General features: G+C 43.2%; 1 protein-coding gene across 3 annotated transcripts in view; it reads right to left on the reverse strand.

The window, feature by feature from the left end:
• The window catches only part of LOC125446636 (carcinoembryonic antigen-related cell adhesion molecule 20-like), a 111,550-nt gene that overhangs the window by 81,974 nt on the left and 4,308 nt on the right, over positions 1-25,268 (reverse strand). For 2 of the 3 annotated variants that reach the window (XM_059639773.1, XM_048520360.2), the window contains exons 2-3: positions 21,463-21,725; positions 2,783-3,085 (exon numbers count right to left, since the gene is read on the reverse strand). In XM_059639773.1, the coding sequence (XP_059495756.1) occupies positions 2,783-3,085; positions 21,463-21,523 (364 nt within the window). In that variant the 5' untranslated portion in view covers positions 21,524-21,725. The remainder of the gene's footprint in view (positions 1-2,782; positions 3,086-21,462; positions 21,726-25,268) is intronic. The other variant, XM_048520361.2, reaches the window with a different exon arrangement.

A 25,268-nucleotide genomic window follows, 5' to 3' on the forward strand; every position in this document is an offset into this window, starting at 1 on the left:
GCCCTTGAGAAGGCGGTGGTGAGCTGTCTTCTTGAATGACAGGGCTGTTAAGAAGGCATACAGCGCTTTAGCTTTTATTAATAGAGGGATCAAGTTCCGGAACCAAGAGGTTATGCTGCAGCTGTACAAAACTCTGGTGCAGCTGCACTTGGAGTATTGTGTACAGTTCTGGTCACCACATTATAAGAAGGATGTGGAAGCTTTGAAAAGGGTGCAGAGGAGATTTACTAGGATGTTGCCTGATATGGAGGGAAGGTCTTACGAGGAAAGGCTGAGGGACTTGAGGCTGTTTTCATTAGAGAGAAGAAGGTTGAGAGGTGACTTAATTGAAACATAAAATAATCAGAGGGTTAGATAGGGAGAGCCTTTTTCCTAGGATGGTGATGGCGAGCACGAGGGGGCATAGCTTTAAATTGAGGGATGAAAGATATAGGACAGATGTCAGAGGTAGTTTCTTTACTCAGAGAGAGGTAAGGGAATGGAACACTTTGCCTGCAACGGTAGTAGACTCACCAACTTTAGGTACATTTAAGTCGTCATTGGGCAAGCATATGGACGTACATGGAATAGTGTAGGTTAGATGGGCTTGAGATCGGTATGACAGGTCGGCACAACATCGAGGGCCGAAGGGCCTGTACTGTGCTGTAATGTTCTATTGCTGCAGTCCACATGATGTGGGTTGACCCACAATGCCATTAGCGAGGGGATTCAGGATTTTGACCCAGTGACTGTGAGGGAATGGCAATATATTTCTAAGTCAGGATGTTAAGTGGCTTGGAGTAGAACTTGAAGGTGGTGGTGTGTCCATTTATCTGCTGCCCTTGTTCTTCCAGATGGAAGTGGTCGTGAGTTTGGAAGGTGCTATCTGAGGATTTCTGGTGTTTGACCAGTCTGTGAGGCAGCTCTTCCAATTTTGGCATGAGCCCCCAGATGTTAGTGAGGAGGACTTTAGGTTCTCTGCCATAGTCTTTTCTGGTGCACAAGTCCATGCCAGGTGATCTGTCCAGTTTCATTTCTCTGAGACTTTGTGGCAATTGGTACAACTGAATGGCTTGCTGGCCATTTCAGAGGGCAACTGGGAGTCAACCACATTGCTGTGGGTCTGGAGTCACATGTAGGCCAGACCAGGTGAGGATGACAGATTTCTTTCGCTAAAGGGCATTAATGAGCCAGGTGAGTTTTCCCCGACAATCAACAATGATTTCATGGTGATCAGTAGATTCTTAATTCCAGATGTTTTTAATTTTCTGAATTAATAGTTCACCAATAATACCTCTAGTCCATCTTACCCCTCCTCCCCATTTCCCTACCATTACCCCTAACTTCCTTCTTCACCCCGTACTGCCCCTCTTTCACATCCATTTCCTCTTCTTTCACTTCCATCTTCACCTCCTTCACTCCTGTCTACCCTTCCTTCGCTCCCATTTCTCCCCTCTATCAACCCTTTCAGATCCCCCACTCTTATCTCCCCTCCTTCAACCCCTATTTCCCCCCTCCTTTGCCTCATCTCCCCTTCTTTTGACCCAAAGCTTTCTCTCCCTCACCTGCATTTCTTCTTCTTTCATCCCTGTCCCATAGTCTGGAACGCTTAAAAGTAAATATATCTCCAGGACCTGGTGAAATGTATCCCCAGTTGTTGAGTGAAGCATGGGAGGAAATAGCAAGGTCACTGGCAGCTGCTTTCAACTCCTTGCTGGCCACAGGAGAGATGTTGGAGGACTGGAGGGCAGTCAATGTGGATTTGTTATTCATGGAGGGATCAAGGGATAAACCAGGAAACTACAGGTTGGTCGATCTAACCTCAGTGGTGGGGGTTTAATTGGAAACAATGTGAGGGGCAGATTTAATCTGTATTTGGAGAGGCAGAGATTTTAACCAGTGCAGACTAGTTGCCCTTTCTGAGCTGTAGACGTCTCTAATCTTATGATGGTAAGGTAAGTGGGGCAAATCTTCCTTATTGCTTTTTTCTCCTATTCATTTGTGGGATGTGGGTGTCACTTGCTGTTCAGCATTTATTGCCCATCCCTAGTTGCCCTTGAGAAGGTAGTGGTGAGTTGCCTTCTTAAACCGCTGCAGTCCACCTGCTGTGGGTTGACCCACAATGCTATTAGGAGGGAATTCTAGGATTTCAACAGTGAAGGAACAGTGATATATTTCCAAGTCAGGATGGTGAGTGAGTTGGAGGGAAACTTGGGGGTGGTGGTGTTCCCATATGTCTGATGCCCTTGTCCTTCTAGATGGAAGTGGTCGTGGGTTTTGAAGGTGCTGTCTGAGGATCTTTGGTGAATTTCTGCAGTGCATCTTGTAGATAGTACACACTGCTGCTACTGAGCATCAGTGGTGGAGAGAGCATATGCTTGTGGTTGTGCTGCAAATCAAGTGGGGGCTGCTTTCTCTTGGATGGTGTCAAGCTTCTTGGGTGTTGTTGGGGCTGCACTCATCCCAGGGCAAGTGGAGAGTACTCCATCTCACTCCTGACTTGTGCCTTCTGGATGGCAGACGGGCTTTGAGGAGTCAGGAGGTGAGTTACTCGCCGCAGTATTCCTATCTTCTGGCCTACTCTTGTAGACACTGTATTAATATGGTGAGTTTAGTTGAGCTTCTGGTCAATGGTAACCCGAGGATGTTGATAGTTGGGGATTCAGTGATGGTAACATCATTGAATGTCAAGGTGGTTAGATTAACTCTTATTGGTGATGGTCATAGCCTGGCATTTGTGTGGCGGTCAAATATAACTATATACAGTAAATATAATTAAAATAAGCGTTTTTAATGTGCTTACCGTAGACTTGGAGATGCACTATGCTTATAGTTTTTTTCTGAGAATTGTCAATGTAATGGTAGATCCCACTGTCATCTTCCTGCACATACATTAGCACAAAGGTCCGGAGGCCTGTATAGAACAAGATTCGCTTTTTATACGCAGGAGCAGGTCTAGTTATGGTAGTTGCAGCTACTTCAAATTTTATTATCTCCGTACAGTTACCGGTAACGAAAATCCAGGCTGCATGTGAGGATGATAGCTTGTTTCCTGGTGATGGGAAAAAAACAGAGTCCCCTGCAACAGCAACCAGTTTGATTGGATCTGAAATAGAAAGCACATTACATAGAATCATTGAAGAAACATCAGCAGATGAGATGACTGGACCTTGAGTCAGCGCTAAACACCAACACAGACTGTATTGGTCTCAAGAATTGCTGTTGGGAGAGAGCATGGACCCTGACCTTGTCCTCATCATTACTGAAACAAGATGAACACTTGTTGTAACAGGATCAAATATGGATTGGTGACATGGAAAATGATAATTGCTCCAGAAGATCCGGCATGAATTTCTCAACAGGTAAACACATTTAACTAATTTCCTGTAGTTTTGAAGGGGGTCATTGTACATAATGCAATTGATCTGGTGTCTATGAACTTTCAAAAAGCATTCAATGCAGTGCCACACAACAGAGTTATGAAACATTTCCAATTCATGGAAGAAATGGGATATTGACAACCTGGACACAAAACTGGATGAGCTATAGAGAACAGCGAGTGGTAGTCAATTATGAGATAACAAGTTGTAGAGCCTATGAAATGTCAGCTTTCCATGCTGCCTGGCCTGCTTGTTCATCCAGCTCTACACCTTGTTATCTCAGACTCCAGCATCCTACTATCTCTGGCAGTCAATTGATGGCTTTCAGGTTGATTGAAGGATTGTAAAGGAGTGCCTCAGGGATTAATTTTGAAACCTTAATTTCTCCTGATTTCTTCCAGATATTTGAGTGTAGGGGACAACTTCAAACTTTGTGAATGATACAAAACTTGGAAACATTGTAAACTGTGAGAAGAACAGGACAGAATTCCAAAAGGAGATGGACAAGTTGGTGGAGCAACAAAGAGGTGGAAAATGAGGTTTAATATGTAGAAGTGTGAGGTGACTAATTTTGGTTGTAAGAACGTGGAAACACAATATAAAATAGGGATTACAGTAATTAAACAATTATAGATCCCTGAAAGGTTCAACAACTCATAACAGATCAGTCAATCATGGTTAACAAAGGTAGTTCAGGATGGTATACTATTAAAAGAAAAGCTCTATAAAGTTGCAAGAAAAAAAAGGTAATCCTGGGGATTACAAGATAACAAAGTGTGAAGCTGGATGAACACAGCAGGCCAAACAGCATCTCAGGAGCACAAAAGCTGACATTTCGGGCCTAGACCCTTCATCAGAGAGGCCCTCTCTGATGAAGGGTCTAGACCTGAAACGTCAGCTTTTGTGCTGCTGAGACGCTGCTTGGCCTGCTGTGTTCATCCAGCTTCACACTTTGTTATCTTGGATTCTCCAGCATCTGCAGTTCCCATTATCTTTAATCCTGGAGATTAGGAGGTTTATAGAATACAGTAAAAAAGAGTCAAGAAATGGATAAAGAAATAGAGAATTTGCCATGAAACGATCTACCAAAATCACAAAAATAGACTGCAAAAGCTTCTAAACATATGTAAAAAGAAAATATTTGGTAAAAACAAATGGAGCTCTATTATAAGAAAATCCAGCAGAATTTATATTGAAAAATAAAGAAACGGCAGAAAAACTAAATTACTTCTTTGTCTATGTTTCACAGAGGATGATACGGGAATTCTCCTCCGATTAGAGATCCAAATGACCATAGGGAGTGAAGGGTTAAGGAAAATTAGCATTGGTAACAGGCATTTGGTGAGGGATCACTGAGAAGCAATGTTCACATGAATTAGAAGAAATCATTTCATCTCCTTGTGAGCAGGACTATTGAATTTTTTTCCAAAACCTTGATTTATTTTTCTCTGTCTGTGACTGTGTTTGCAAAGGGGAGTTGAGAACAGAGAACAGTATAGCACAGTACAGGCCCTTCAGCCCACAATGTTGTGCTGATCTATCATCCTAATCCAAGATCAAACTACCCTACATTTTACTATCATCCACGTGCCTATCCAAGAATTGCTTAAATGTCCCTAATGTATCTGACTCCACCACTACTGCCGGCAGAACATTCCACACATAAAGGAATTAAAGTTTTAATTAATAGTTATATTGTTTACTTGCATCTAAAGTCTAGTTTCTTCTAATAAACAGTAGTTTTAGAACATAGAACATCACAGCACAGTACAGGCCCTTCAGCCCTCGATGTTGTGCCAACCTGTCATACCAATCTGAAGCCCATCTCACCTACACTATTCCATGTATGTCCATATGCTTGTCCAATGACGACTTAAATGTACCTAAAGTTGGCGAATCTACTACCGTTGCAGGCAAAGCGTTCCATTCCCTTACTACTCTCTGAGTAAAGAAACTACCTCTGATATCTGTCCTATATCTTTCACCCATCAATTTAAAGCTATGCCCCCTTGTGCTCGCCATCACCATCCTAGGAAAAAGGCTCTCCCTATCCACCCTATCTAACCCTCTGATTATTTTTTATGTCTCAATTAAGTCACCTCTCAACCTTCTTCTCTCTAACGAATACAGTCTCAAATCCCTCAGCCTTTCCTCGTAAGACCTTCCCTCCATAGTAGGCAACATCCTAGTAAATCTCCTCTGCACCCTTTCCAAAGCTTCCACATCCTTCTTATAATGTGGTGACCAGAACTGTACACAATACTCCAAGTGCAGCCGCACCAGAGTTTTGTACAGCTGCAGCATAACCTCTTGGTTCCGGAATTCGATCCCTCTATTAATAAAAGCTAAAACACTGTATGCCTTCTTAACAGCCCTGTCAACCTGGGTGGCAACTTTCAAGGATCTGTGTACATGGACACCGAGATCTCTCTGCTCATCTACACTACCAAGAATCTTACCATTAGCCCAGTACTCTGCATTCTGGTTACTCCTACCAAAGTGCATCACCTCACACTTGTCTGCATTAAACTCCATTTGCCACCTCTCAGCCCAGCTCTGCAGCTTATCTGTCTCTCTGTAACCTACAACATCCTTCATCACTATTCACAACTCCACCGACCTTAGTATTGTCTGAAAATTTACTAACCCATCCTTCTACGCCCTCATCCAGGTCATTTATAAAAATGACGAACAGCAGTGGACCCAACACCGACCCTTGCGGCACACCACTAGTAACTGGTCTCCAGGATGAACATTTCCCATCAACTACCACCCTCTGTCTTCTTTCAGCAAGCCAATTTCCAATCCAAACTGCTATATCTCCCACAATCCCATTCCTCCGCATCTTGTACAATAGCCTACTGTGGGGAACATTATCAAACGCCTTGCTGAAATCCATGTACACCACATCAACCGGTTTACTCTCATCTACCTGTTTGGTCACCCTCTCAAAGAACTCAATAAGGTTTGTGAGGTACAACCTACCCTTGACAAAACCGTGCTGACTATCCCTAATCAAATTATTCTTTTCTAGATGATTATAAATCCTATCTCTTATAACCTTTTCCAACACTTTACCAACAACTGAAGTAAGGCTCACTGGTCTATAATTACCAGGGTTGTCTCTACTCCCCTTCTTGAACAGGGGAACCACATTTGCTATTCTCCAGTCATCTGGCACTATTCCTGTAGACAATGACAAGTCAAAGATCAATGCCAAAGGTTCGGCAATCTCCCTGGCTTCCCAGATGATCCTGGGATAAATCCCATCCGGCCTAGGGGACTTTTCTATCTTCACACTCCATAGGATTTCTAATACCTCTTCCTTGTGAACTTCAATCCCACCTAGTCTAGTAGCCTGTATCTCAGTATTCTCCTCGACAACATTGTCATTTTCTGGAGTGAATACTGTCGAAAAATATTCATTTAGTGATTCCCCTATTTCCTCTGACTCCACACACAATTTCCCACTCTTATCCTTGACTGGGCCTAATCTTACTCTCGTCATTCTTTTATTCCTTAAATACCTATAGAAAGCCTTAGGGTTTACCCTGATCCTATCTGCCAACAACTTCTCATATCTCCTCCTGGCTCTTCTGAGCTCTCTCTTTAGGTCTTTCCTGGCTACCTTGTGACCCTCAAGCGCCCTAACTGAGTGAATTGATAATTCACATCTCATCCTTACATAAGCCTTCTTCTTCCTGTTGACCAGAGATTCCATTCCCTTTGTAAACCACGGCTCCCGCGCTCTACAGCGTCCTCCCAGCCTGACAGGTACATACTTATCTAAGTTGTTCCAGAAGAGGAAATACCTTCTTTACATATAATTTGTGAACTCCCTTAAGCATTTTTTCGATCTCCTTTACATCTCTTCATGTTCTCCTAAAATCTAGAGAGTACAGGGCTAAACTGCTCCATCTCTTTGTAAAGACTGTAGTGATTGGAACCAGGTACACCTCATTGACTAAGTGGTTCTTGATTGGGGTTGTTAATATGTGCCAATCAAGAAAGCCTTGGCTGACCAAGATAACCAGGAGATTAGAATCTCCTTGGTTTACAGAATGACTCCAAGTGAGCTGGTCACAGCCAGTGTACTGTGCACTAGTAAATAAACGGTGACTTGGTGATGTGATACCGGCCTCCGTGCAGTTATTCCAGTGACAATGGGAGAAAACAGTGTCTGCCTGAACAATTTTCGCTTGGAACAGTCATCTTACAGTTGGGGTAAGCATTTCTGGCAGCCTGTCTTTGTTTGGGAAGCTTGATCCTGATGTCAAAGACTGGGCCTGGTATATAGAAAGAATACGGTATTTTTTTGGGCAAATGACATTGGGGCAGATGAAAAGCATGAGTGATCCTTCTGACTGCTCGTGGAACTGCAGCATTTTCAGTTAAAAAGAGGCTTAACGTTCCCAGAGGTACCAGACACAAAAAATCTTCCAAGAGTTGACAGAGTTGGTTAAGGAATATTATGACCCCAAACCTCCTCTAATTCTGAGATGCTATTGTTTTATTCGCTGTTAGAGAACAAGGGGAAATCGATATCAGGATTTTTGACAAGGTTAAGACGACTGGCAACCAATTGTAGTTGCTGCTGGTATACAGCCTTGAGATAACAAAGGAGTCTTACAAGGCTTTATTTGAGTAAGAAAACTTATAGGCTGGTACCAAGGAGAGTGCGCACCCTGAAAAGTCACCCTACATGTGGGTTGGAGCAATTAAATTGCTTAGCGAAACCCAAATCAGAACTATTAAAGTTAATGCTTGGTTAAATGGTCACCCAGTTCTCATGGAGGTTGACACTGGCACAGCTATATCTGTGGTTGCAGAATCTGTCTTTAACAACATTCACTTGGGAATCCAGCCCTTAAATTTGCACAAGATCTCAGCCTGACTAAGAACACACACTGGGGAACTGCTGCAGATTAAGGGTATGACTTCAGTTCCAGTCTCCTATGAGAAGCAGGTGGTGCAGTTAACACTCAGGGCCAAGACTACTGGGGCAGAATTGCTTGAGGAAGATTCACTTAGAGTGGCTCAGTACTTTGAGTAGAAAATGGCTGCCTTGGTGAAATCCTAGTGAAATACTCAAGAGTTTTTCAGGAAGGGCTTGGGACAATCAAAGGGGACAAAACCACTTTAAATGCTGACTAGGAAGCAATTCCAAGGTTTTGCAAGGCCAGCCCAGTGCCATTTCCTTTGCTGGCTAAAGTGGAGGCAGAAATCATGAGGCTGGAGAGTGAAGGAGTCATCAAACCAGTGCAGTTTGCAGAATGGGCAGCACCTGTCATACCAATTGTGAAGCCTGACGGCTCCGCGTGCGGATTTTAAACAAACAGTAAACAGCTTCTCGCAGTTGGATAAATACCCAATCCCTTGCACAGAGGACTTGTACACAAAGTTAGCAGAGGGAGGACACTATCCCTTACGAAGCCTACAATGAGCCATGCTTCACTGCAATTGTGATGAGTAGCCCCAGAGGTATGCTACCATTAACACCTGTAAGGATTCATGCCAATATACAAGATTGCCATTTGGATGTCATCAGCCTGCACCCTTTTCCAGTGGACCATGGAGAACACTTTAGAAGGGCTACCCCAGGTCGCCGTGTATCTGGACGATGCACTAATAACAGGGAAGACCAATAAAATGCACTTGGAGAACTTAGCTTTAGTACTTACATGTTTCTCCCAGGCTGGCAAAATCCTTAGACAGGAAAAATGTGTGTTCCAAGTGCCCCAAGTGACCTACTTGGGTTACAGAGGCGACAAAACCAGGTTACATCCTGTTGGAATATAAGTGGGGGTAATCAAAGGAGCCTTGGCTCCAATATTTGTACCGGAGCTTTCCTTAGTTTAGTGAATTATTACAGAAAATTCATACGTAATCTGGGCACCCTTACACCTGCTTTTGAGAAAGAGACTTGGAAATGGTCGTGTACCCAAGATGTAGCCTTAGGGAAGGTAAAAAGCAGCTATCTTCATCTAAAGTGTTGGCCCAGTACAATTCAAAGCTAGAGGTAGTGCTGACATGGCATGCCTCCCCGTATGGTATCAGGATAGCGTTGGATCACCGATGGCCCAATGGAGAGTAATGTCCGATAGCGTATGCTTCATGGACTTGCCTTTTGCCGAACGCAAATATGCTCCAATAGAGAAGGAAGTTTAAAGTCTTAGAAAAGGCCTGTCACTCGGGTTGTGGATGAGGTGTTGACTGGCTCGCCAAGCTGGCTTCTTTTTGTTCAGGCATTTCATCACCAAGCTAGGTGACATTATCCGTGCAGCCTCTGATGAAGCGATGCTATTCTACTCCACTTGGAATGTGTACTGTCCGGTCCATTATGACGAGTACTATCATTTCTGGTTTAGATCTGTGTGGGTTTGTATATGAGGTCCACTTCTATATGTTCGCTGATTGAAGTATGGGTGGAGAACCATGCCTCTAGGAATTCCCGCGCATGTCTATGTTTGGCTTGGGCTACTGTGGTTGCTTGTCCCAGTTAAATTGATGGCCTTCATCGTGTGAATGTACTGATATTAAGGACAGTTTGTCGTGCTGATTTGCTGCTCGCTGATGTTCATAGAGAAGGAAGGTTTGGCGGTTATCTCTGTGAGGAAGTTACACTAGTATGTAACTTGAAGGATGGGTCAGCAAGTTTGCAGACGACACAAAGGTTGGAGGTGTCGTTGACAGTATAGAGGGCTGTTGTAGGCTGCAGCGGGACATTGACAGGATGCAGAGATGGGCTGAGAGGTGGCAGATGGATTTCAACCTGGATAAATGCGAGGTGATGCATTTTGGAAGGTCGAATTTGAAAGCTGAGTACAGGATTAAGGATAGGATTCTTGGCAGTGTGGAGGAACAGAGGGATCTTGGTGTGCAGATACATAGATCCCTTAAAATGGCCATCCAAGTGGACAGGGTTGTTAAGAAAGCAGATGGTGTTTTGGCTTTCATTAGCAGGGGGATTGAGTTTAAGAGTCGTGAGATCTTGTTGCAGCTCTATAAAACTTTGGTTAGACCGCACTTGGAATACTGCGTCCAGTTCTGGTCGCCCTGTTATAGGAAAGATGTGGATGCTTTGGAGAGGGTTCAGAGGAGGTTTACCAGGATGCTGCCTGGACTGGAGGGCTTATCTTATGAAGAGAGGTTGACTGAGCTCGGTCTCTTTTCATTGGAGAAAAGGAGGAGGAGAGGGGACCTAATTGAGGTATACAAGATAATGAGAGGCATAGATAGAGTTGATAGCCAGAGACTATTTCCCAGGGCAGATGTTCTATGTTCTAATATAATGTGGATAAGTGTGAGGTTATCCACTTTGGTCACAAAAGCAGGAAGGAAGATTATTATCTAAATGGTGGCAGTTTAGGAAAAGGTGAGGTACCACGAGACCTGGATGCCATGGTGGAACAGTAACCGATTAGTTCACAGGTCGGCGCAACATTGAGGGCCGAAGGGCCTGTTCTGCGCTGTATTTTTCTATGTTCTATGTTCTAGTATCTTTACGGATAGAATTTGTCATAGTAACAGAACACAAACACTGCTAGGGCTAATGAAGGAAGACAAGGTAGCATCGCCCATAACTTCTGGCAGAATTCAGCACTGGGCTCCTAACCTCAGTGCTTACAAGTACAAGTTAGAACACCATCCAGGAAGCCAAGTGACTAATGCAGATGCTTTCAACTGTCTCCCACTAACAGACGCTCCACCGGTGGTGCCTACCCTGGAGAGTCCAGTTTGGCTTTAAACTTCCTGGGCATCCTTCCAGTCACTGCTGTCAATATCCGACTGTGGGCACAAAAAAGTCCTGTCCTAGCAAAACTGAAACTGCTGCTGGTAATAGGAGATAGTAGTAGAATCATCACAACCTGGACCTAGACAGACAAGATCACCAGTGGACTAAAGCATATTACTATGAGGAGCAAGAGTGATTGTCCTGAGTAAAGGTCATTGCCAGATACTGGCTAAACTCCCCCAGGGTCACTGTGACAGCATCATCTTGACCAATTGATATGTTCTCTCTACCTTAATTAGTTCGTACAGCTTGGAAATACTTATTACTTTGGTTAAACCTTCAGCATTCAACTCTAATACATATCATGTTATTCCAATCATTTAGTTTGTTGCTAGCACCACCTTATTTTTAATATTTTGAAATTATCTCTTACTTCATGTGATTATAGGTTACATACTGTCTAACGCTCTTGGTCATCTGCACAGACTTATTATCTGACATTCCACTCACACCAGTTACATAATCTTTTGAATTCTCTGCCTTTGATCTGTCTATAAACTCTGTGTGTGTGTGTGTGCTCTTCTCTCTCACTGCACCAAATGAAGGGGCTGTACTCTGAAAGCTTGTGATTTCAGATAAACCTGTTGGACCGTAACCTGGTGTCATGCGACTTCTTACTTTGTCCGCCCCAGTCCAAAACTGGCACCTCCATATCATGTCCACCAAGGTCATCCAGGTTTCCAAAATTAAGATGCTGGCAGGAAGCTAGGTCTGGTGGTCAGGATTGGGTGCCGACATAGCTGCATTTGATGGGGCAGTGCCTAGTGTACCAGCATGGACAAAAACTGCCATCAGCAGCGATCCCACTTTCATGGGAATGGCTGGGTAAACCCTGGACTTAGTTGCATGTCGGCTATACCAGTCCTTTCATGGGCTCAATATTCAATATTGTGGAATGCTCATACAAAGTAGTTTGATGCACACAAAAGTTCTTTCAGCAAACTCAGGGATGATGACTGAGATGCTGTGAGCATCAATCTTAATGTATGGACTCACAGAAGTACTGGTCATGGACAATGGAATGTCATTTACCAGCAAGTAATTTGAATATTTCTTAAAGTCAAATGGCAATCAGCACATAAGGTCAGTTCCAAACCATCGATTAGGAAAGCTCTGACTAACCTATAGAAACAGGAGATTCAGAATATCCTCAGTTCAGGGGATCGATTCAAAACTGACTGGCTTCGGCCAGCGTACTGTCCACAAGTAAATAAAGGGTGACTTGGTGACAGGATACCAGTCTATGTGCAGTCATTTCAAAGACAAGCCTCTCTCATCTGAAATCAATCTCATGAACCTCCCCTTATTTGCTTCTAATGCAATTACATCCCTCCTCAGGTAAGGGGACCAAAATTGTATGCCATATTGCAGGTGGGGTATCACTTGTGCCTTGCACAGTTGAAGTAACATTTTCTGACTTTTATATTTTTTTGCTGCTCAAGTTACTGAGTTTCTCCAGCACTTTTTAAAAATTTCTGGATTTTATACAGTTCAATTAAGTCAGCCATCACTCTTCTAAACTCCAGCAGGCACACGCTCAAGTATCTAACTGTTCCTCAGGAGACAACTCATTCATTCTAGTTATCAGTTGAATAAGCCTCCTCTGAATTGCCTCCAATGCATCTACATCCTTCCTTACATAAGGAAACTAAAACTGTACACAGTATTCGAGCTGTGGTTTCACCAATGCTCTCTACAACTGAAGAATAACATCTTTGTTTTTATGTTCAATTCCTCTCTTAAAGGGCACGTTCCTTTAGCCATCTTGATGACATGTATAGCAACCATTTCTGACTGTCTATAGGACTAAAAGACATAGGAACAGAAATAGGCCATTTGATTCATCAAGTCTGCTCCACCATTCAATCATGATTATAGAACATAGAATATAGAACATAACAGCACAGTACAGGCCCTTCAGCCTTCGATGTTGTGGCGACCTGTCATACCAATCTGAAGCCCATCTAACCTACACTATTCCATTTACATCCATATGTTTGTCGTGTTTCTGAACTCCATTCTCTATCTTTCTCCCCATAAACCATGACGCCCCTACTAATCAAGAACCTATCCATCTATGTCTTAAATATATTCAATGACTAAGCCTCCACAGCTCTCTGTGAAATGAGTTTCATAGATTAACCAACCTTGGACTAAAGAAATTCCTCATCATCTCAGTTCTAAAGGGTCGTCCCTCCCTCTGGGGCTGTTGCATCAGAAAAGCCAAATCCCTCTACGTCTCGGAGTTCCGCAGTCATTCTCTGTTTAAGTAATACTCTGTTGTTTCATTCTTTCCACCAAAGTGAACAACTTCACACTTTCCACGACCCCATCAGCCAGAATTTAGTTCCACTCGTTCAACTTATCTATATCTATCATCAATGTCCTTATGATTTCTCCATCATACACTTTCTGATTTATCCTGGTGATACGTAAGAATATAAGAAATAGGGATTGGAGTAGGCCATCTGGCGTCTCGAGCCTGCTCCTCCATTCAATGAGATCATGGGTGATTCTTTCATGGATTCATCTCGACAGATTCACAACCCTTTGGGTGAAGGAGTTCCTCCTCAGCGTAGTCCTAAGTCCTACAGTTACCCACCTTTTGGCTACCTCCTTTTTTAAACAGTGGTTTTACATTTGCAGTTTTCCAATCTGCCAGAACTGATCCAGAGTCCAGCGTATTTTGGTAAATTACCACAAGCGCATTTGCTATTTCGTTCACCATCTCTTTTAGTACCCTGGGATGGATTTCATCAGGGCTAGGAGACTTGTCTACAGTTACCTCCATTAGTTTGCCCAGCACCATCTCTTTCGTGATAATGATCATTTTTAGGTCCTCACGTGCCAAAGCTTCCTTGTCATCAATTATTGTCATGGTATCTGTGTCTTCCACTGTGAAGACCAACACAAAATACCTGTTCAATACCTCAGACATTTCCTCATTTCCCATTATTAAATGCCCCTTCTCATCATCCAAGGGACAAATGTTTACCTTAGCCACTCTCCCATTTTATATATTTGCAGAAACTTTTCAAGATCATAGAATCCCTACATTGTGGAAGCTGGCCTTTGGGCCCATCGAGTCCACACTGGCCCTCCAATGAACATCCCACCCACACACAGGCCCATCATACAATCCTGTATTTCCCATGGCAATCCACCTAATCTGCACATCTTTAGACTGTGGGACGAAACTGGAACACCTGGAGAAAACCTACACATATACAGGGAGAACATGCAAATTCCATACAGACAGTCGCCTGAGGCTGGAATCGAACCCAGGTCCCTGGTACTGTCAGATACCAGCACTAACCACTGAATCACCCTGCTGCCCCATGCCATCTGTTGTTTTTTACATTCTGGGCTAGTTCACTCTCATAATCTATCTTAATTTTCTTTATAGCTTTTTTGTGGCTTTCTGTTGACTTTTAAAGATTTCCCAATCCTGTAGTTTCCCACTAGTCTTTGCCACATTGTATAGATTAGCTTTCAATTTGACAGCCTCCTTTAGTTCCTTAGTTATCCATAGCTGATCATCTATTTTCCTGCGGTCCCTCCTTCTCACTGGTATATACTTTTGCTGAGAACTGTGAAAGTCCTCCACTGTCCCTTAATTGCCTCACAATATAATCTTTGACCTCAGTCTACCTTCACCAACTCCCCCTTCATCCCACTGTAGTCTCCTTTGTTTAAGCACAAGACACTGGTATTGGATTTTACCTTTTCACCCTCCACCTCTATTTTAAAGTCAACCGTACTGTGATCGCTCCTTCCAAAAGGATCCCAACTATGAGATCAATAACTATTCTTGTATCACTACACAGGACCAGATCTAGGATACCTTGCTCCATCACACTACATACTGTGTCTCTGAATTTACTGGCCATGCTTTTTGCTCTCTTCATCTAAATTATTAATGCAAAGTGGAAGATGTTGAGGCCCCAGCACGAAACCATGTGGTATTCTACCTGCTGGCTCTGAAGGTTTTGGGGTGAGAGAATGACCTCAGTAGCACTTATATCTGGATGGACCAGACATGCCAAGAGTTTTCTTGCCAGAGGCAAGTTGACCCTTCATCGCTTCAACTTCCACAAGTCACAGGGAGCAGGCAGGGTGGGATAGAGGGCCTAACCACCTTTGGAGTGTCTGATACCCTGAGGAGCCTGTGTGTAGTTTCTCCTCCACCTGGGATGCTGACCATGTTCCCCATCTCTTTGACTTTGGTCATGGAGACCAGTGTCTGGGCTGATGGAGTTTTTTTTTCCTTTATTCATTCACGGAATGAGAGCATCATTGGCTAGGCACTTACTGCCTATCCCTAACTGCCCAGTGGGTAGTTAAGAGTCAACCACATTGCTGTGGGTCTGGAGTTACATGTAGGCCAGACCAGGTAGCTTCCTTCCCTAAAGGGCATTAGTGAACCAGATGGGTTTTTCCAACAATTGACAATGGATTCGCAGTCATTGTTAGATTCTTAATTCCAGATATTTATTCAATTCAAATTCCACCACCTTGTTCCACACCTGCGGCAGGTCATGAGAGTTCTGGGCCTGGCTCTCCATGGCAGCTGCCACCTTTCCACGGAGGTAGAGAAATAGTGATATTATTCACAGCATTGCTACAACCTCTGGACAATGAGGGCTATTGTATCCACAATGTCAGCCTACTCCTATCCCTCCTTGTGCTTGTGGATGAAGTCCTGATTGTCAACACTAACATTGCCAGGGTCCTCTGCTGCCTGGCAATGAGTGGGTGCCTGAATTACAGCCATACTCTAAGTGCCAGCAGCTTGGGAAATTTCTTCCTAAGGCAACTATAGACATGTTGCAATGAGAGATCACCATAGTACGCTTCTACACTTGCTAAGCATGACATCCCCACTGAAGTGTCAGTATCTGGGATGGTAGTGGCTGCAGTAGGCAAACACTGAGACCCAAGTACTGTCAGCCTCAGAGATCATAAGGTTACTTCTGAGAAAAATTGAATATTTCGCTCTGGTGGTGGTAGGCGTGTTGGCTACACCTGGAGAACAGGATAGGGTTGTTTCTTTGTTTGGGATGAGGGACCTTACGTCTGGCAACTCTGCACCTGACTGAGCTCACCCTCACCTCTTATGGGCTTTCTTCTCCTGCAATGAGGAAATGAAGAAATTAAGTGATTTGAGAGCGGGTAGCTTGGCTATTAGTTTGAATGTAGGTGGGTGAAAGGTGGTAAGGTGTTCTAAGGTAGTGCATGTGAGGCCCTGAGGCCATGCAGTGTTATTGATATGGGAGTTTGGGGAGGTGTGAGAATGAACATAGAACAAAGAACATAGAACTGTACAGGTCAAGAATGCCCTTCAGTCCTTGATGTTGTGCCAAACATGACGTCAAATTAAACTGATCTATTCTGCCTGCCTTTGGTCTATATTCCACAATCTGTTGCATATTCATGTGCTTATCTAGAAGTCCCTTAAATGCCCTGATCGGATCTACCTCCACCACCACCCCTGGCAGTGCATTCCAGACGCCTACCACTCTCTGTGAAAAACAAGCCTCACACATCTCCTTTGAATTTTCCCCTCTCACTTTAAATGTATGACCGCTAGTATTAGATATTTCAGATCTGGGAAAGATTCTGACCGTCTACCCTAACTATGCATTTCATAATTTTATAGACTTCTACCTAAGTCTCCCCTCAGCCTCCGCCACTCAAGAGTAAACAGCACGAGTTTTTCTAGCCTCTCCTTATAGCTCATAACTCCTAATCTAGGCAGCATCCTGGTAAATCTTTTCTGCACCCCCTCCAAAGCCTCCACATCCTTCCTGTAATGCAGCCACCAGAACTGAATGCAATACTCTAAAGTGTGGCCTAACCAATGTCTTATAAAGCTGCAAAATTATTCTACTCAATTCCCAAACCAATAAAGGTAAGCATGCCATATGCCTTCTTTACCATGTGTTCTACTTATGTGGCCATTTTCAGGGAGCAATGGGGTTGAACCCCAAGATACTTTTGCATATCAATGCTGTTCAGGGTCCTGCCATGAAGAACAGTACAGCACAGTACAGGCCCGTCGGCCCACGATGACTGCATATTTTTCCTTTGAACTCCCAAAGTGCTGCACCTCACTCTCTAACCCGGATTAAACTTCTATCTGTCGTTTCTCTGCATATACCTATGATTGATCTACATCCTTTGACATCCTCCTACACGATCCATAACTCCACCAATCTATGTATTGTCTGCAAACTTACTAACTCATCCATCTACATTTTCATCGAAGTTATTTATATAATATATATCTTACATACATAATCACAAACAGCTGAGGTCCCAGCACGGATCCCTGTGGAACATCACTAGTCACAGACCTCCAGCTAAAAAAAGCCTTTCCACCACTCTCCTCTGCCTTGGGTAAGATAAGATGTTGCAGATAAAGAATCGGAGAAATATAGAAAGTACAAGCAGCTATAGGTTATTTAACACTTCAAGACTGCTCCACTGTTCAATGTGATTATGGTTCATTATCCAACTCAGTCACCGTTTCCACTTTTTATCTATATCCTTTATTCCTTTTAATTGCAAATGCTGCATCCAATACCTTCTCAAACTTTCAATGCTATGGCCTCGACTGTTTTCTGTGGTAGAGATTTCCATAGGCTCACTACTCTCTGGTGAAGAAATTTCTCTTCATCTCAGTTGCAAGTGGCCTACTCAATATCTTTAGTCTGTGACCTCTGGTCCTGGACTCTTTGGTCATTGGGTAATCCTTCCTGTGTAGTGAGAGTGGAAGGGCATGACCGTTGGTGGGAGGTGGGTGCAGTAGCAGATAGAGTGAGTGTTAGGTGGCAGAGGGAAGACAATGACACTTAGTGTGTCACTATGGAAAAGATCATTGACCCTTTTAACAGCACCAACCTCAGACTAGGCTACCAGGGTCTGGTAGCACAGCATTCTCTACTGGTTCTCCAAGAAGAGGACTCTTCTCCTTTGCACATCCCCCTCTACCATGGTCTCCAGGCCCCTGTCAGAGAACTGAAGTACCATTTTCCCCATATCCAAAATGTTCACAATCTGTCCTTGAGCAAGCAGTGTACCTGTAGATTGCCAGTGCTCATTTAGGTACATAGCAGCCTTCTGAAGATGCAATGGCTACAATAGTTGCCACTCTTTTGGTGAATATAAAATACAGATGGAGCATGAGAAGGTTAAATCCAGTACCTATGTCCTGTGCTCAAACAAAGGCAACTATGAAGGAATGAGGAGAGAGTTAGCTAAGGGAGAATGGGAGCAAAAACTTTATGGTGGGTCAATTGAGGAACAATGGAGGACTTTCAAAACGATTTTTCACAGTGCTCAGCACAAGTATATTCTAGTGGTATGGAAGAACTATAGAAATAGAGAGAGCCAGCCATGGATGTCCAAGGAAATAAAGGAAAATGTCAGACTGAAATAAAAACACATACAGAAAAGCAAATAGTGGGAAACTAGTAGATTGGAAAATCTTTAAAGGCCAACGGAAAGCCACAAAAAATGTTATAAAGTAAAGTAAGATAGATTATGAGAGTAAACTAGCTCAGAATATAAAAACAGGCAGCAAAAATTTCTATAAATATGTAAATCATAAAAGAGTGGTGAAGGTAAACATTGGTCCTTTCGAGGATGAGAAGGCCAATTTAATAACTGAGAATGAGGAAATAGCCGAGACATTAAACTGATATTTCGTGTCGGTCTTCACGTGGAAGACACAAATAATATAAAGAAAACCAATGGCAAAAAGATTATAGCAGATGAGGACCTAGAAACTATCATTACTAAGGAGGCAGTGCTGGGCAAGCTAATGGGGCTAAAGGGAGACAAGTCTCTTGGTCTTGATGAAATGCATCCCAGGTTACTAAAAGAGGTGATGAGGGAAACAGTAAATGCACCAGTAATTGTTTACCAAAATTCACTGGACTCTGGGGTGATTCCTGCAGATTGGAAAACAGCCAATGTGACGCCACTGTTTAAAAAAGTAGACAAAAAGCAGGTAACAATAAGCCAGTTAGCGTAACTTTGGTAGTGGGGAAAATGCTTGAATCTATCATTAAGGAAGAAATAGCAAGACATCCGGATATAAATTGTCCCATTGGGAATACCCAGCCTGGGTTCATGAAGGGTAAGTCATGTTTAACTAATTTGGTGGAATTCTTTGAGGACATTACTTGCATGGTGGGCAATGGGGAGCCTGTGGATGTGGTGTATCTAGATTTCCAGAAGGCATTTGACGAGGCGCCACACCAAAGGCTGCTACATAAGATGAAGTTGCATGGTATTACAGGTAATGTAATGGCATGGATAGAGGATTGGTTGACCAGTAAAAAGCAAAGAGTAGGGGTAAATGGGTGTTTTTCTGGTTGGCAGTCAGTGGTTAGTGGTGTGCCTCAGGGATTAGTGTTGGGGCTGCAATTGTTTACAATTTACATGATTAGATGATTTGGAGTTGGGGACTAAGTGTGGTGTGTCAAAATTTGCAGATGACACTAAGGTGAGTGGTAGAGCAAAGCGTGCAGAAGACACTGAAAATCTGCAGAGGGATATATATATAGTCTAAGTGAGTGGGCAAAGGTCTGGCAGATGGAGTACAATGTTGATAAGTGTGAGGTCATCCATGTTGGGAGGAATAACAGCAAAATGGACTACGTTCTAAATGGTAAAAAATTGCAGGACGCTGCTGTGCAGAGAGACTTCGGTGTCCGTGTGTATGAATTGCTAAAAGTAGGATTGAAAGTGCAATAGGTAATTAAAAAGGCAAATGGAATTTTGTCTGCCATTACTAGAGGGATGGAGTTTAAAAACAGGGAGGCTATGCTGCAGCTGCATAGGGTCCTGGTGAGGCCACACCTGGAGTACTGTGTGCAGTTTTGGTCTCCTTACTTGAGAAGAGATATGCTAGCAACGGAGGGGGTGCAGAGAAGATTCACTTGGTTGATTCCAGAGTTGAGAGGGTTGGATTATGAGGATGGACGGAGTAAACTGGGATTACACTCATTGGAATTGGAATTCAGAAGAATGAGGAGAGATCTTATAGAAATATATAAGATTATGAAGGGAATAGATAAGGTGGAGGCAGGGAGGTTGTTTCCATTAGCAGGTGAAACTAGGACTAGAGGGCAATGCCTCAAAATAAAGGGAAGCAGACGTAGCGCTGAGTTCAGGAGGAACTTCTTCACCCAATGGGTTGTGAATCTGTGGAATTCCCTGCCCAATGAAGCGGTTGAAGCTACCTCACTGAATGTTTTCAAGGCAAGGCTAGATAAATTTTTGAACAGTAAAGGAATTAAGGGTTATGGTGAGTGGGTGGGTAAGTGGAGCTGAGTCTCAAAAAGATCAGCCAAGATCTTATTAAATGGTGGGACAGGTTCAAGGGGCCAGATGGCCTACTCTTGCTCCTGGTTCTTATATCCACTGAGTGGTGAATTGGTTTACTCACTTTTCCGGTTTAGATACTGACAGAACTGGTTTCTATCCATTTTTACAATCCTAATAGCATCCTTTTAGATTCTGATTTCTTCCTTCTGATTAATGTTTTTGGTTATTCTCTACTGATGCTTTCCGAACTTCTTTTGGAAATCACAAATGGGGGATCCTCCCCTTAGATATTTTAAAAATTGGAAATAGATATTTTGAGTGCTTTGAAATATCACTCAAATATCTACAATTATGTCTCTATTGATCTGTCTCATAGGCTAGTAAGTCAATTTGCTTCTGCTAGTCTGCTCAACTCTTGAACTAAGGTCATCTCTAACTATTGCACAAATGCCACCCTTAATTGGGAATGAATGCCCAACTAGCCAGCGATGCCCATATTCCCACGAATGAATAAAAGCACCCTATCCTGTCTTCAACCTTGTAAATGGGAGACAGGAGGAAAACTATGCCCTGCAGAATTCCTAGTCTTTAACCATGCAGTTCATTTCTAAGAGCCTTTTACAGCCAAAGGAACAGGTGAGTTACATCCATCACCTTGAAGTGAACTCAAAGACTGTTCCCAGTGATAGTCAGTATATTAACCAAATGTATTCCTGCCCCTACGGCAAAACACAAGTTAAGTCATTCTCTGCAGCCTGTGGTGATCTCATGTGCATAGATCCTAATTTAACTAAAAGAGACAATGTCTGGAGATCTACAGTTACTTACATTCCCTATAGATACAGTCCACTGAAAAGTGTTAACCAAACCTTATGGCTTGCCTTTTATTTCCCGAAACCTTTTAGAACCGACATCCTTCTAGTAGAAATGCTGTATTAGTGATTTAAATACACAGAAGTAAATCAGTTTTACCTTTGGACTCACTCAGGTGACGTTGTGTAAAGAGAAATGCAAGGACAAAATAAATCTTCATGTCACTGTGGACACCCAGTGGATTCAATGTAAGATCAAAAATCACATCAACTTTAATCTCGAGGAACAGGCACAGACTGCAGAGGTTGTATCCTGTCAGAGACGACTCATCACAATCCCAATCACTTCTTTCAACAAATCTGTTGGAGCTGACAATGAACACTCTGTAACTCAGAGGGAGAGTCTGCAGACAGCACCAGAACCTGAAGAGAGAAGCAAGTGGATTATTCACAGATAGTACCAAGTCAGAGAATAAGAGCATATCTAACATTCACATAGCACAGAAAGAAAAAGAATTAGAGATTTTATGTCCGCTCTTGTCCCATAGCTTTGATTATTATGATATTTCAAGTGGTCACATTTTTTAATGGTTGTCAGATTTCCAGCCTCCAAGATGTTCCCAGGTAATTCATTCCACATTCCCATCACCCTGAGTGAAAAAGGTTTTTCTCAATCCCCTCTGAATTTCCTGTCCTTTACCCTAAAACTATGCCCCCTTGTGAGTGACCCCTCAACCCTACTTACCCTGTCTATACCTCTCATAATCTATACTTCTCAATCATGTGAGCCCCCCTTAGCCTTCTTTGCCTTAAACAATCCAAGCCTATCTAGTCTCACTTCATTACTCAATTTCTCCATCCCACGCAACATCCTGGTGAAATTCCTCTGTGCCTCCTCTAGTGCTAACACATTCTTCCTGTAGTGTGGTGACCAGAACTGCACATAATATTCCAGCTGTGGCTGGACCAACACGTTGTACAACCTCAGTATTATCTCCTAGTTCTTACACGCTGTGCCATGACTGATGAAAGCAAGCGTCTCATATGCCTACTTAACTATCCTATTCAAATGCTCAACTGACTTCAGGGATTTATGAATAATTACCCCAAGATCTCTCTGCTCCTCTGAGCTAGCCAGCATCCTGCCATTTATTAAATTGTCTGTCATCTTGTTTCTTCTTCCAAAGTGCATCTCCTCAAACTTCTCAGGGTTAAGTACCATCTGCCATTGGTCTGCCCATCTGACCAATGTATCTATGTAGTCTTGTAACCTGCAACGATCTTCTCCACTATTAACCTCTCTATCAGTCTTGGTGTCATCTGGAAATTTGCTTAACATTACCCCCATTTTCATCTATATTATTTATGATCATAATAAATGATCGACTTCGTGATCCTAGTGATGTATTGCTAGACACTGCCCTCCAGTCACTCAAACAGCCTTATACCACTACCCTTTATATCCTATTACTAAGCCAGTTTCTGATCCATCTTACCAAGTTTCCCTCAATTCCATGTGCTTTAATCTTCTCAATCAGTCTCCCATGTGGACCTTGTCAAAAACTTTGCTAAATCCACGTAAACCACGTCAACTGAACTTTCCTCATCTGCAGCCTTTATCACATTTTCGAAACACTCTGACAAATTTGTTAGGCAATGACCTCCCTCTGAAAGTGTCATACTGATTATCCCTAATTTTCCATGCTTTTCCAAGTGGATATTAATTCTCTCCTTCAGAATTTTCTCCAATAGTTTCGATACCTCTGAGACTCACTGTCTGTAATTTCCTGGTTAATCTCTACCACCTCTCTTGAAAAGTGGAAACACATCAGCCATCCTCCAGTCCTCTGGCACTTGTCCTGTGGCCAGAGAGGAATTTAAAATTTGTCAGAGCGTCTGCAATTTCTTGCCTAGTCTCCTACACAGGCTGGAATGCAACTGGATAATTGGGGCTCTTTCTGGGGTAGGTGGGGGCTCTACAAGCAGGATGGTCTTCACCTGAACCACAGCAGTACCAATATCCTGGGGGGGATATTCGCTCAGGCTATTCGGGTGGGTTTAAACTAATTCAGCAGGGGGATCGCAACCAAAATTGTAGTTCGAGTATAGAAAAGGTTGAGAGTAGGGAGGTCCGAAATAATGTTTCAGGGAAGCAAGATGGCACCGGCAAGCAAGAAGTTGGTTTGAAGTGTGTCTACTTCAACGCCGGGAGCATCTGAAATAAGGTGGGTGAACTTGCAGCATGGGTTAGTACCTGGGACTTCGATGTTGTGGCCATTTCGGAGACATGGATACAGCAGGGACAGGAATGGTTGTTGCAAGTTCCGGGATTTAGATGTTTCAGTAAGAACAGAGAAGATGGCAAAAGGCGGGGGAGGTGTGGCATTGTTGGTCAAGGACAGTATTACAGTTGCAGAAAGGATGTTTGGGGACTCGTCAACTGAGGTATGGGCTGAGGTTAGAAACAGGAAACGAGAGGTCACCCTGTTGTGAGTTTTCTATAGGCCTCCGAATAGTTCCAGATATGTAGAGGAAAGGATAGCAAAGATGATTCGCGATAGGAGTGAGAGAGACAGGGTAGTTGTCATGGGGGACTTCAACTTTCCAAATATTGACTGGGAGCACTATAGTTTGAGTACTATAGATGGGTCGGTTTTTGTCCAGTGCGTGCAGGAGGGCTTCCTGACACAGTATGTAGATAGGCCAAGAAGGGGCAAAGCCACATTAGATGTGGTACTGGGTAATGAGCCCGGCCAGGTCTTAGATTTGGAAGTAGGTGAGCACTTTGGTGATAGCGATCACAATTCTGTTATGTTTACTTTAGTGATGGAAAGGGATAAGTCTATACCACTGGGCAAGAGTTATAGCTGGGGGAAAGGCAATTACGATGAGATTAGGCAAGATTTCGGGAGGATAGGATAGGGAGGGAAACTGCAGGGGATGGGCACATTAGAAATGTGGAGCTTATTCAAGGAAAAGCTTCTGTGTGTCAGAGGTAAGTATGTACCTGTCGGGCAGGGAGGAAGCTGTAGAGAGTGGGAGCCTTGGTTTACGAAGGAAGTGGAATCTCTGGTCAAGAGGAAGAAGAAGGCTTATGTTAGGAAGAGATGTGAAGGCTCAGTTAGGGCGCTTGTGGATTACAAGGTAGCCAGGAAAGACCTAAAGAGAGAGCTCAGAAGAGCCAGGGGGAGACATGAGAAGTTGTTGGCGGATAGGATCAGGGTAAATCCTAAGGTTTTCAATAGGTATTTAAGGAATAAAAGAATGACGATAGTAAGATTAGGGCCGATCAAGGATAGTAGTGGGAAGTTGTGTGTGGAGTCAGAGGAGATAGGGGAGAACTAAATGAATATTTTTCAACAGTATTCACTCTAGAAAACGACAATGTTGTCGAGGAGAATACTGAGATACAGGCTACTAGACGAGGTGGGTTTGAGGTTCACAAGGAAGAGGTATTAGAAATCCTACGGAGTGTGAAGACAGATAAGTCCCCTATGCCGGATGGATTTATCCCAGAATCCTCTGGGAAGCCAGGGAGGAGATGGCCGAGCCTTTGGCATTGATCTTTAACTCGTCATTGTCTACAGGAATAGTGCCAGATGACTGGAGAATAGCAAATGTGGTTCCCCTGTTCAAGAAGGGGAGTACAGACAACCCTGGTAATTATAGGCCAGTGAACCTTACCTCAGTTGTTGGTAAAGTGTTGGAGAAGGTTATAAGAGATAGGAGTTATAATCATCTAGAAAAAAATAATTTGATTAGGGATAGTCAGCATGGTTTTGTGAAGGGTAGGTCGTACCTCACAAACCTTATTGAGTTCTTTGAGAAGGTGACCAAACAGGTAGATGAGAGTAAACCGGTTGATGTGGTGTATATGGATTTCAGCAAGGCGTTTGATAAGGTTCCCCACAGTAGGCTATTGTGCAAGATGCGGAGGAATGGAATTATGGCAGATATAGCAGTTTG

This window comes from Stegostoma tigrinum, chromosome 34 (assembly GCF_030684315.1).
Source record: "Stegostoma tigrinum isolate sSteTig4 chromosome 34, sSteTig4.hap1, whole genome shotgun sequence".
NCBI lineage: Eukaryota > Metazoa > Chordata > Chondrichthyes > Orectolobiformes > Stegostomatidae > Stegostoma > Stegostoma tigrinum.